This window comes from Oncorhynchus tshawytscha, unplaced genomic scaffold (assembly GCF_018296145.1).
Source record: "Oncorhynchus tshawytscha isolate Ot180627B unplaced genomic scaffold, Otsh_v2.0 Un_contig_10335_pilon_pilon, whole genome shotgun sequence".
NCBI classification, from domain to species: Eukaryota; Metazoa; Chordata; class Actinopteri; order Salmoniformes; family Salmonidae; genus Oncorhynchus; species Oncorhynchus tshawytscha.
Genome location: NW_024607729.1, coordinates 1 through 11,995, shown reverse-complemented (window position 1 = coordinate 11,995; position 11,995 = coordinate 1). Strand labels below are relative to the sequence as shown.

Here is an 11,995-nt window from a genome sequence, read left to right as displayed (position 1 = left end):
ACAGTCTGTTTTAGGGATTTGTTTTCCTGTGAGGCCTTCTTTCTCCTAGTAGTTTTAATCGGAGTAATATGTGAATGTGCACCTAGCAGTAGGACACACACCAGGGACAGGAAGGAGGAAAAGCTGCCCCCATACACACACACACACACACACACACGGGGCTGGCGTCAGCTGCCAGCGCCTATTTTGGACATGATACTTTCCTGGGCATCTATTTGTGGAATGATGGAAACAGGCTGGAATAGCAGAGAGAGGAATGCCTGTGCACTCCTGGTTTATAGTCTCTGGTAGAGACTCTGTGGAGAGACACACATGTCCACAGTACTTCTCTCTAGAGAGATACACAGGCTGCCACACAGCATTGAGATTTGGAGCGGGAACACTACCCTACCTTTTAAAATAATTGGACAGAATAGGTTTTCTTCTGGATAGTTTTTCTTACAGAAGATGAATATGTTCCCACTGAATCAGCGTTATTTGAACATCTCCTGTAGATTTATGCTCCTGGCCTCTGGCATCTGCATGGTCCTAAAGCACACCGTTGCCTTGTTTTGTATCACATTCCAATGATAAAACTGAAGGGGACAAAAATGAAATTTCTGAATGTGGGGGGGACCCCTTCCCCAGTGACAGTTGCTCCCCTGGTGGGATGAGTTTAGCCACATAAACAACTATCAGTCACTTTGATTTGTAAATGTTTGTGAAGTGTTTATTCAGTAAATTAAAAATGGCATAATATGGATGAGATTACTTTTATATGGGGCGGCAGGTAGCCTAGTGGTAAGAGTGTTGGACTAGTAACCGGAAGGTTGCAAGATTGAATCCCTGAGCTGACAAGGTAAAAATCTGTGGTTCTGCCCCTAAACAAGGCAGTTAACCCACTGTTCCTAGGCTGTCATTGAAAATAAGAATTTGTTCTTAACTCACTTGCCTGGTTAAAAAAACATTTATGTTTTCATATTGCAGAGTGCATGTTTCTCTCCTTAATCTCCCTTGAGCAAAACACTGAGTTGCTCAACTCAGCCTGTTTCTGACTCGGATCCATGTGGTGGATCTCCCTGAGCGCACACACACACACACACACACACACACACACACACACACACACACACACACACACACACAGAGCTATGACTTTAGCCAAACCATCTGTTTCTCTCCTGGAAGTGAGAAATCACAACATATCTCCATGAGTGATAATGTAGAAGTGTGTGTCAGTGGGGGCTGCTGAGGGGAGGACGGCTCATAATAATGGCTGGAATGGAGTCAATGGAGTGGTATCAATCACATTAAAGATGTGGTTTCCATGTGGTTAATACCATTCCATTGACTCCATTCCAGACATTATTATGAGCCGTCCTCCCCTCAGCAGCCCCCACTGGTGTGTGTGTGTGTCCAGTGGCACAGTAACCTCTGTCCGTTAGATGGGCCAGTTGCAAAGTCAAAATGTATAATATTACAAAAATGACCTTTTTGTCCTTAATTGAAGGTTAGGGTTAGGCATTAGGGTTAGCATTGTGGTTAAGGTTAGGTTTAAAATGTGATTTTATGTATTTGTGGCTGGGCTAGCTAGTGACCACTCTGCAGAGCTGCCTCCAGGGCAAAATTCATTACCCTAAATGCCAACCTGCATGTGAAAGAGAGAGTTGAGGGAGGGTGAATAGGAACGAGAGAGTATGAGCAAGGGAGATAAAAAGAGAGAGGGAGGGAACGGGTATGAAATTGAACGAGAGAGGGAGAGCAAGGGAGATAAAAAGAGAGAGAGAGGGAGGGTGAAATGGAAGGAGAGAGAGTATAAGCAAGGGAGATAAAAAGAGAGAGAGAGGGAGGAGAGGTAAATCAGGGATCTGTGTGAAGTCAGGGCAGTCAGACAGTCTCTTCTCTGTCTCAGTGCTGCTCAGGCCATCTCTTTCTAGACTACTCCTACTTTTTGGATTGGACTGTTCTAGGACTGAGTGTTTGGGAAAGAGCCTGTATTTGGATAGAGCCGGGGAAGGGTGTGTTGGACTGGGAGCTTATACTAACTAGTATTTGGACTACCGAGTCGTGTCCTATGGAGGTACAGGTTCAAAGTCAGCCACAGCCCCCAGCATCCTGGAGAATGGGGAGGCCCAGGACCCTGAACCACACCCTGCGGAGTTCAACGGTCATCGTCATGCCAACGGTGGGGGAGGCAGAGCTGCCCGTCTCCAAGTCTCAGAGGAGACACAGCGATGTCAAAGTCTACAAGGAGTTCTGTGACTTCTATGCACGCTTGTAAGTCCGGGAGCCATGATACACACACATTGGGGAGAAGGTGTGTGTGACAGGATTGAGTGGATCGTTGGTGTGGATCTCTGAAATCACCTGTGTGATCCATGGCATAAAGATCTGTATAACTTCTGAGTAGTGTACATTATTTGGGGATTAAACCCACTCAGTTAATTAAGGGTTTAGAGTTTTCACATTTGACTGTGGTTGACCTTTGTTTGCATTGCTTGCTTTTGGGGTTTTAGGCTGGGTTTCTGTACAGCACTTTGTGATATCTGCTGATCTAAAAGGGCTTTATAAATAAATTTGATTGATTGATAAATGCTTATTGGAAATGTGAAGAATTTGAAGAATTCTGGCATTGGAAACAGTTTGATTATTGGGAACAATTCTGGTATTAGGAACAGTTTGATGAATAGGAACAATTTGATGATCTGAATGATGATGATCTGAATAACTATAGAGTTATTTGACATGAATAGACTATTGGCTGTTTTCTGCTACAGTGCATGCTGTCATGGTGTGGTAGTAGACAGTGGCTCAGAGACCCTGGACTATTTTAGTGTGGGGGAAGTGTATTATGCAAAGTGAAATATGCTGGCAGGCATGAGAACTCTGTGCCATGAAGGGATCTATGGGATGAGGGCAGGCTAAATATATGTGAGCTTATGTTGTGGCCCTGTGGATAGTTAGAATGAATGTTACTCATATTATGGGGGTCATTGGGGGTAATGTTATCAGCATTATAAGTATAGTCACTGAAAATATGTCACATTTGAAGTCTCCAGTCTCAAGGAAAATGTCTGGAATGCTAATCATTAGCAAGGCAATAAGGAGAGTCACACAGTTTGAGACTTTGACTTATTCAGAGAGGTTAAGTCCGATCCTTAGATGCCTCAGGTACTCTAGCACAGACCATACAGTTTCTTTCAACCCTTGGGGCAGAACTAACACTCCAGTAGGTAAATAAAGCAGAAGCCCTAACTTCTGTCAGTCGCTCAGATATGTGATGACAACCTGGTCCTTTTATAGACATAAGCACTAGAGACAACACAGGGAGGGTCAGAAGTTCAAAACCCTGTGCAACTTGATGATACATCTGTCTCTCCCTCCCTCTCCCTCCCTCCCCCTCTCTGTCTCTCCCTCCCTCCTTCTCTGTCCCTCCCACCCTCTCTCTCTCCTCCCTCTCTCTGTCTCTCCCTCCATCTCTCTGTCTCTCCCTCCCTCTCTGTCTCTCCCTCCCTCTCTCACTCCCTCTCTCTCTCCCTCTCTCTCTCTCTCTCTCTCTCTCTCCCTCCCTCTCTCTCTCTCTGCCTCTCTCTCCCTCTCTCTGTCTCTCCCTCCCTCTCTCTTTCCCTGTGAAACAAACTCACTAAGTTAGTATTATGAACAGTGTTGGGGGAAACAACCAATCACCTCACACTGGAAGAAGTTAAGCAACACTAAAGCTACCCTTAACAAAAAAATTGTTTACTGAAAAAAGCTACTTTCAAATGAAGTTCACTACATCCAAACTACTTTGTGAAAAAAAGTCATATCTAAATCTGAAATGTCATAGACTACAAATTGCAAAAATAGATCACTCTGGAGTCAGATGTGTAATTTTGCCTATTAAACACAAAAACGGTTTCAAGTGTGAATTGTGCAGGTTTGATGTCAAAAAATAGTTCTTGCCTACTTCACCCATATTTTATTAAAAGTAGTATGTAGTTCCAGTAGTTAGCTACACCACTACATGATAAAAAAAAGTAATTAACTACGGAAAACACTACCAAGATTTGAATATAGTTCAACTACCACCAAGCTACATCAAAATGTAATTAAATTACTAGTTGAACTACATGTAGTTAACTACTCCCCAACACTGATCATGAAGTATTTACCAACCAGCTCAGCACCTCCTTCATAGTCTTTCTGTCTTCCTGTCTCTGGGGGGAAATGCTTGAGGCTTGTGTCATTTCCTACTAGCAGAGCCAGAAAAGGGCTTCTGAATTCTTCCTTTTGTCTGATGTCACTCCAGGGCCCTGACAATATGGCCCCTATATGTTCATACATTATATCAGACAGTGTGATGATAGCTGTAGAATATCTTGATGGAACCTCTGCATTGATTCCACATCTTGTGCCAATACGTTCTATGTGCTCTGGAATGTAGTGAGTTACTGTAAATCAGATCAAATCAAACTTTATTTGTCACATACGCCGAATACAACAGGTATAGACCTGACCGGGAAATGCTTACTTTACAATCCCTAACAAACAATGCAGTTCAAGAAAAAGTTAAGAAAATATTTACCAAATAAACTAAAGTAAAAAATTATAAAAAGTAACACGATAAAATAACAATAACGAGGCTATTTACAGGAGGTACTGATACCGAGTCAATGTGCGAGGTAATTTGTAGGTAGGGGTAAAGTGACTATGCATAGATAATAAACAGCGAGTAGCAGCAGTGTAAAAACAAAATATTTACTATATAAACTAAAGTTTTTAAAAATCAAATCTAAATGTAACCCAAGAAAATTACATAACAATAATGAGGCTATATACAGGGGGTACCGGTACCGAGTCAATGTGTAGGGGTACAGGTTAGATGAGGTCATTTGTAAAGTGACTATGTATAGGTAATAAACAGTGAGTAGCAGCAGTGTAAAAAGAGAGAGGGGGGGGTCAATGTAAATAGTCCTGGGAGCCATTTGATTAATTGTTCAGCAGTCTTATGGCTTGGGGGTAGAAGCTGTTAAGGAGCCTTTTGGTCCTAGACGTGGTGCTCTGGTACCACTTGCCGTGAGGTAGCAGAGAGAACAGTTTATGACTTGGGTGACTGGAGTCTTTGACATCTTTTTGGGGCTTTCCTCTGACACTGCCTAGTATAAAGGTCCTGGATGGCCGGAAGCTTGGCCCCAGTGATGCAACTGGTCAGGATGCTCTTGATGGTGTAGTTGTAGAACTTTTTGAGGATCTGGGGACCCGTGCCAAATCTTTTCAGTCTCCTGAGGGAGAAAAGGTGTTGTCGTGCCCTCTTCATGACTGTTTTGGTGTGTTTGGACCATGATAGTTCGTTGGTGGTCTGTAGTGTGGATCCTGCTCTAGGATGTACAGCTACAAGGCTGTATGATGAGAGAGGGAGGAGGGTTACAGTAGATAGACACCTCACCCTTTCCCCATTCTTCTGTTTATCTATCTGAGAGGGAGAGGTGTATGTGTGTGTGTGTGTGTGTGTGTGTGCGAGCGTGCGTGCGTGTTTGTCTCCTGTGCACACATTGGAATTCTGACCTTTGAAAAAAGCAGCCCGTTTCCCTCCCTTCTCCACCTCCTCCCTCTTTTTCTCCCTCTTCATTACATCAGGTCTGACTAATAAACAACACACTGTTTGGAGAGACCGCTCCCTTACTGTCACTGAAAAAAACATTGGTATCCATTGACATGAATGTGGGCTTGAGTTTGTGTGGGACAGGGAGTAGCAGTCCTCCCTGTAGCTCTGAGATTCGATCGAGAGATGCCCTTATTTGAACTAATTTTCTCTCCTCTCCTCCTTGCACACACATACTGTACACACAAAGTGTCTCTCACATACCCTTCACTATGGCTGCAAGTTGTCATTTAAACCGCTTTTGAACCTGATGTTCCTGGTTCAGGAACACCAGGTTCATAAGGGGGAGACGCAGGCTAGAGCTGCCGCTTTCAAGGAGCAGGACTCTAATCCGGACGCTTATAAATAATCCCGCTATGCCCTCAGACGAACCATCAATCAGACAAAGTGTCAATACAGGACTAAGATTGAATCCTACTACACCTGCTCTGACGCTCGTCGGATGTGGCAGGGCTTGCAAACTATTACGGACTACAAAGGGAAACCCAGCCACGAGCTGCCCAGTGACGCGAGCATCAGCTGTTCCGGACGACTGTGTGATCACGCTCTCCGTAGCCGATGTGAGCAAGACATTTTAACAAGTCAACATTCACAAGGTCGCGGGGGTAGGCGGATTACCAGGACATGTACACAGAGCATGCGCTAACCAACTGGCAAGTTTCTTCACTGATATTTTCAACCTCTCCCTGAATGAGTCTGTAGTACCTACATGTTTCAAGCAGACCACCATAGTCCCTGTGCCCAAGAATGCGAAGGTAACTTGCCTAAATGACTACCGCCCGTAGCACTTACATCGGTAGCAATGAAGTGCTTTGAAAGGCTGGTCATGGCTCACATCAAGGTGGTAAGAGTAGGTAACAACTGATCTTCTACACGGGGCCCCTCAAGGATGTGTGCTTAGTCCTCTCTTGTACACCCTGTTCACCCATGACTGCGTGGCCACAACGGGGGTAGGCCTGATCACCAACAACTATGAGACAGCCTATAGGGAGGAGGTCAGAGATCTGGCAGTGTGGTGCCAGGACAACAACCTCTCCCTCAACGTGAGCAAGACACAGGAGATGATCGTGGACTACAGGAAAAGGAGAGCCGAACACTCCCCCATTCTCATCGGCGTGGCTGTAGTGGAGTGGGTTCAGAGTGTCAAGTTCCTTGGGGTCCGCATTTCCAACAAACTATCCTGGTCCAAACACACCAAGACAGTCATGAAAAGCGCACAACAACTCCTTTTCCCCCTCAGGAGACTGAAAAGATTTTGCATGGGTCTCCAGATCCTCAAAGTTCTACAGCTGCACCATCGAGAACACCCTGACCGGTTGCATCATCATCTGGTATGGTAACTACTCAGCATCCTGCCGTAAGGCGCTACAGAGGGTAGTGCATACAGCCCAGTACATCACTGGGGCCAAGCTTCCTGCCGTAAGGCGCTACAGAGGGTAGTGCATACAGCCCAGTACATCACTGGGGCCAAGCTTCCTGCCGTAAGGCGCTACAGAGGGTAGTGCATACAGCCCAGTACATCACTGGGGCCAAGCTTCCTGCCGTCCAGGACCTATATAAAAGGCAGTGTCAGAGGAAGGCCCCAAAAATTGTAAAAGAATCCAGTCACCCAAGTCATCAAATCAAATGTATTTATATAGCCCTTCGTACATCAGCTGATATCTCAAAGTGCTGTACAGAAACCCAGCCTAAAACCCCAAACAGCAAGCAATGCAGGTGTAGAAGCACAGTGGCTAGGAAAAACTCCTAGAAAGGCCATAACCTAGGAAGAAACCTAGAGAGTAACCAGGCTATGAGGGGTGGCCAGTCCTCTTCTGGCTGTGCCGGGTGGAGATTATAACAGAACATGGCCAAGATGTTCATAAATTGGTCAAATAATAATAATCACAGTAGTTGTCAAGAGTGCAGCAAGTCAGCACCTCAGGAGTAAATGTCGGTTGGCATTTCATAGCCGATCATTGAGAGTATCTCTACCACTCCTGCTGTCTCTAGAGTGTTGAAAAAAGCATGTCAAAGATCTCCGCCACGGCACAACCCAAGGGGGGGCGCCAACCCAGACAGGAAGATCACATCAGTGACTCAACCCACTCAAGTGATGCACCCCTCCTAGGGACGGCATGAAAGAGCACCAGTAAGCCAGTGACTCAGCCCCTGTAATAGGGTTATAGGCAGAGAATCCCAGTGGAAAGAGGGGTACCGGCCAGGCAGAGACAGCAGGGTGGTTCGTTGCTCCAGAGCCTTTCTGTTCACCTTCACACTCCTGGGCCAGACTACACTCAATCCTATGACCCACTGAAGAGATGAGTCTTCAGTAAAGACTTAAAGGTTGAGACCGAGTCTGCGTCTCTCACATGGGTAGGCAGACCATTCCATAAAAATGGAGCTCTATAGGAGAAAGCCCTGCCTCCAGCATTTTGCTTAGAAATTCTAAGGACAATTAGGAGGCCTGCGTCTTGTGACCGTAGCGTACGTGTAGGTATGTACGGCAGGACCAAATCAGAGAGATAGGTAGGAGCAAGCCCATGTGATACATTGTAGATTAGCAGTAAAACCTTGAAATCAGCCCTTGCCTTAACAGGAAGCCAGTGTAGGGAGGCTAGCACTGGAGTAATATGATCAAATTTTTTGGTTCTAGTCAGGATTCTAGCCGCCGTATTTAGCACTAACTGAAGTTTATTTAGTGCTTTATCTGGTAGCCGGAAAGTAGAGCATTGCAGTAGTCTAACCTAGAAGTAACAAAAGCATGGATACATTTTTCTGGACAGAAAGTTTCTGATTTTTGCAATGTTACGTAGATGGAAAAAAGCTGTCCTTGAAACAGTCTTGATATGTTCGTAAAAGAGAGATCAGGGTCCAGAGTAACGCCGAGGTCCTTCACAGTTTTATTTGAGACGACTGTACAACCACTAAGATGAATTGTTAGATTCAACAGAAGATCTCTTTGTTTCTTGGGACCTAGAACAAGCATCTCTGTTTTGTCCGAATTTAAAAGTAGAAAGTTTGCAGCCATCCACTTCCTTATGTCTGAAACACAGACTTCTTGCGATGGCAATTTTGGGGCTTCACCATGTTTCATTGAAATGTACAGCTGTGTGTCATCCGCATAGCAGTGAAAGTTAACATTATGTTTTCGAATGACATCCACAAGAGGTAAAATATATAGTGAAAACAATAGTGGTTGATTTGTCAGAGGACATACCATTCACAGAGACAAACTGATATCTTTCCGACAGATAAGATCTAAACCAGGCCAGAACTTGTTCGTGTAGACCAATTTGGGTTTCCAATCTCTCCAAAAGAATGTGGGGATCGATGGTATCAAAAGCAGCACTAAGGTCTAGGAGCACGAGGACAGATGCAGAGCCTCGGTCTGATGCCAATAAAAGGTAATTTACCACCTTCACAAGTGCAGTCTCAGTGCTATGATGGGGTCTAAAACCAGACGGAAGCACTTCGTATACATTGTTTGTCTTCAGGAAGGCAGTGACAGCCTTTTGAGAGGAATGGAAGATTCGATATAGGCCGATAGTTTGTTATATTTTCTGGGAGGCTTTATTACTGCCGTTCATAGACTGTTCTCTCTGCTACCGCACGACAAGCGGTACCGGAGCACCAAGTCTAGGTCCAAAAGGCTCCTTAACAGGCTGGTGAACAATTAATCAAATGCTATTTGCATTGTTGCTGAACCCCCCCCCCCGCCTTTGTTTTCACCCTGCTCACTGTTTATTATTTATGCAAAGTCACTTTACCCCTACCTACATGTACAAATTACCTTGACTAACCTGTACCCCCGCACATTGGCTCGGTACCGGTACCCCCCTGTATATTAAGGGATCCTGAGTAACGCAGCGGTCTAAGGTGCTTGAGGCGTCACTACAGACCCAGGTTCGATCCCGGACTATATCACAACCGGCCGTGATCGGGATTCCCATAGGGCGGCACACAATTAGTATGTTAGTATGTCAGTCAATATGTGTTAAACCAGGACAGATGGGATAGTGCTTCTCCCATGAAAACAAAACATTTAGATTTCCCAGATTCTCTGTAGCTATGATAGGCCGGGTTGGACCAAAGCCCACACTAGAAGGTTTTAGTGGGAGCTGGTCTGAGAATCCTTGTGTGTGTACGTGCCTGTATGTGTATGAGGGAATGTGTCAGCTCTCTTCACTCATTTACCCACCCTGATCTCCAAACCCTGAATACAACCTCCAGCTGGATGTGTTGTGTAAAGAGAGACACTATTACTTCTCTGCGTTGGGGGATGAATGTGCTTCAGCCGTGGTGTGGCTTGCCAATAGGGTTCTACACTGTGTTCATTGTGACGTTACTCACTCTATGACCGGTTCTTTCCCTTGTTTAAAAACAATTAAAATAAGACTGAATGTAAACTCTCATCTTCCTTCTCTCCTCTCTCTCCCCTCTCTCTCTCTCTCCTCTCTCTCCTCTCTCTCCCCTCTCTCTCCCCTCTCTCTCCCCTCTCTCTCTCCTCTCTCTCCCCTCTCTCTCTCCTCTCTCTCTCCTCTCTCTCTCCTCTCCTCTCTCTCCTCTCTCTCTCCTCTCTCTCCCCTCTCTCTCTCCTCTCTCTCCTCTCTCTCCCCTCTCTCTCTCCTCTCTCTCCTCTCTCTCTCTCCTCTCTCTCTCTCTCTCTCCTCCTCTCTCTCCTCTCTCTCTCTCTCTCCTCTCTCTCCTCTCTCTCCTCTCTCTCCCCTCTCTCTCCCCTCTCAGCAACATGGCCAGTGCCCTGGCCAATGCGATTTGTGAGCGCTGTAAGAGTGGCTTTGCCCCGGCGGAGAAGATCGTCAACAGCAACGGGGAGCTGTACCATGAGGGATGCTTTGTTTGTGCTCAGTGCTTCCAACAATTCCCTGAGGGTCTCTTCTATGAGGTGACGTTCACTTACTGTTCCCCTCTTACCATCACACATGCTCTCCTCTCTCCCGCTCTACCAATTCAATTCAAAGGGCTTTATTGGCATGGGAAACATATGTTTACATTGCCAAAGCAAATGGAATAGACAACAAACAAAAGGGAAATAAACAATACAAATATTAGTAAACACTTCACTCACAAAAGTTTTTAAATAATATAGACATTTCAAATGTTATATTATTGTCTATGTACAGTGTTGTAACAATGGGCAAGTAGTTGAAGTATAAGAGGGAAGATAAATAAACCGATAAATATAGGTTGTATTTACAATGTTGTCTGTGCTCCACTGGTTGCCCTTTTCTCATGACAACGGGCCACACATTTTGTTGCTCTGACTGCGCACTGCAGTATTTCACAAATTGGTTGGGTCTAAATGGGTTTCTGTCCTTGGGCTCTGTGGGGTCTGTTTGTGCACGCCCAATTTTTCAGTTTTTGATTTGTTAAAAAAGTTTGAAATATCCAATAAATGTCGTTCCACTTCATGATTGTGTCCCACTTGTTGTTGATTCTTCACAAAAAAATACAGTTTTATATCTTTATGTTTGAAGCCTGAAATGTGGCAAAAGGTCGCAAAGTTCAAGGGGGCCGAATACTTTCGCAAGGCACTGTATGTCCGAAAAGGTTGGAGAAGTGGTTTATCCATACATCTCCATTTTGGATAGATAGCTCTTCATGTTATTGTTTGTTCAGTGTGTTCCACCATCAGACCCTTCTCTCCTCTCTACCACCATCAGACCCTTCTCTCCTCTCTACCATCAGACCCTTCTCTCTCTCTCTCAGACCCTTCTCTCCTCTCTACCATCAGACCCTTCTCTCCTCTCTACCATCAGACCCTTTTCTCCTCTCTACCATCAGACCCTTCTCTCCTCTCTACCATCAGACCCTTCTCTCCTCTCTACCATCAGACCCTTCTCTCCTCTCTACCATCAGACCCTTTTCTCTCTCTACCATCAGACCCTTCTCTCCTCTCTACCATCAGACCCTTCTCTCCTCTCTACCATCAGACCCTTCTCTCCTCTCTACCATCAGACCCTTCTCCTCTCTACCATCAGACCCTTCTCTCCTCTCTACCATCAGACCCTTCTCTCCTCTCTACCATCAGACCCTTCTCTCCTCTCTACCATCAGACCCTTCTCTCCTCTCTATCATCAGACCCTTCTCTCCTCTCTACCATCAGACCCTCTCTCCTCTCTACCATCAGACCCCTCTCTCCTCACTACCATCAGACCCTTCTCTCCTCTCTACCATCAGACCCTCTCTCTCTCCTCTCTACCATCAGACCCTTCTCTCCTCTCAAACATCAGACCCTCTCCTCTCTACCATCAGACCCTTCTCTCCTCTCTACCATCAGACCCTTCTCTCCTCTCTACCATCAGACCCTTCTCTCCTCTCTACCATCAGACCCTTATCTCCTCTCTACTATCAGACCCTTCTCTCCTCTCT

General features: G+C 45.4%; 1 protein-coding gene across 1 annotated transcript; it reads left to right on the top strand.

The window, feature by feature from the left end:
• The first annotated feature begins 2,101 nt into the window (after nucleotides 1-2,101).
• On the top strand, nucleotides 2,102-10,652 carry LOC121842834 (LIM and senescent cell antigen-like-containing domain protein 3). Its single transcript, XM_042312594.1, has 2 exons — nucleotides 2,102-2,256; nucleotides 10,349-10,652. The coding sequence occupies exons 1-2, from the start codon at nucleotides 2,102-2,104 to the stop codon at nucleotides 10,635-10,637; spliced, it is 444 nt and encodes a 147-aa protein (XP_042168528.1). The 3' UTR covers nucleotides 10,638-10,652.
• The last annotated feature ends 1,343 nt before the right edge of the window (nucleotides 10,653-11,995 follow it).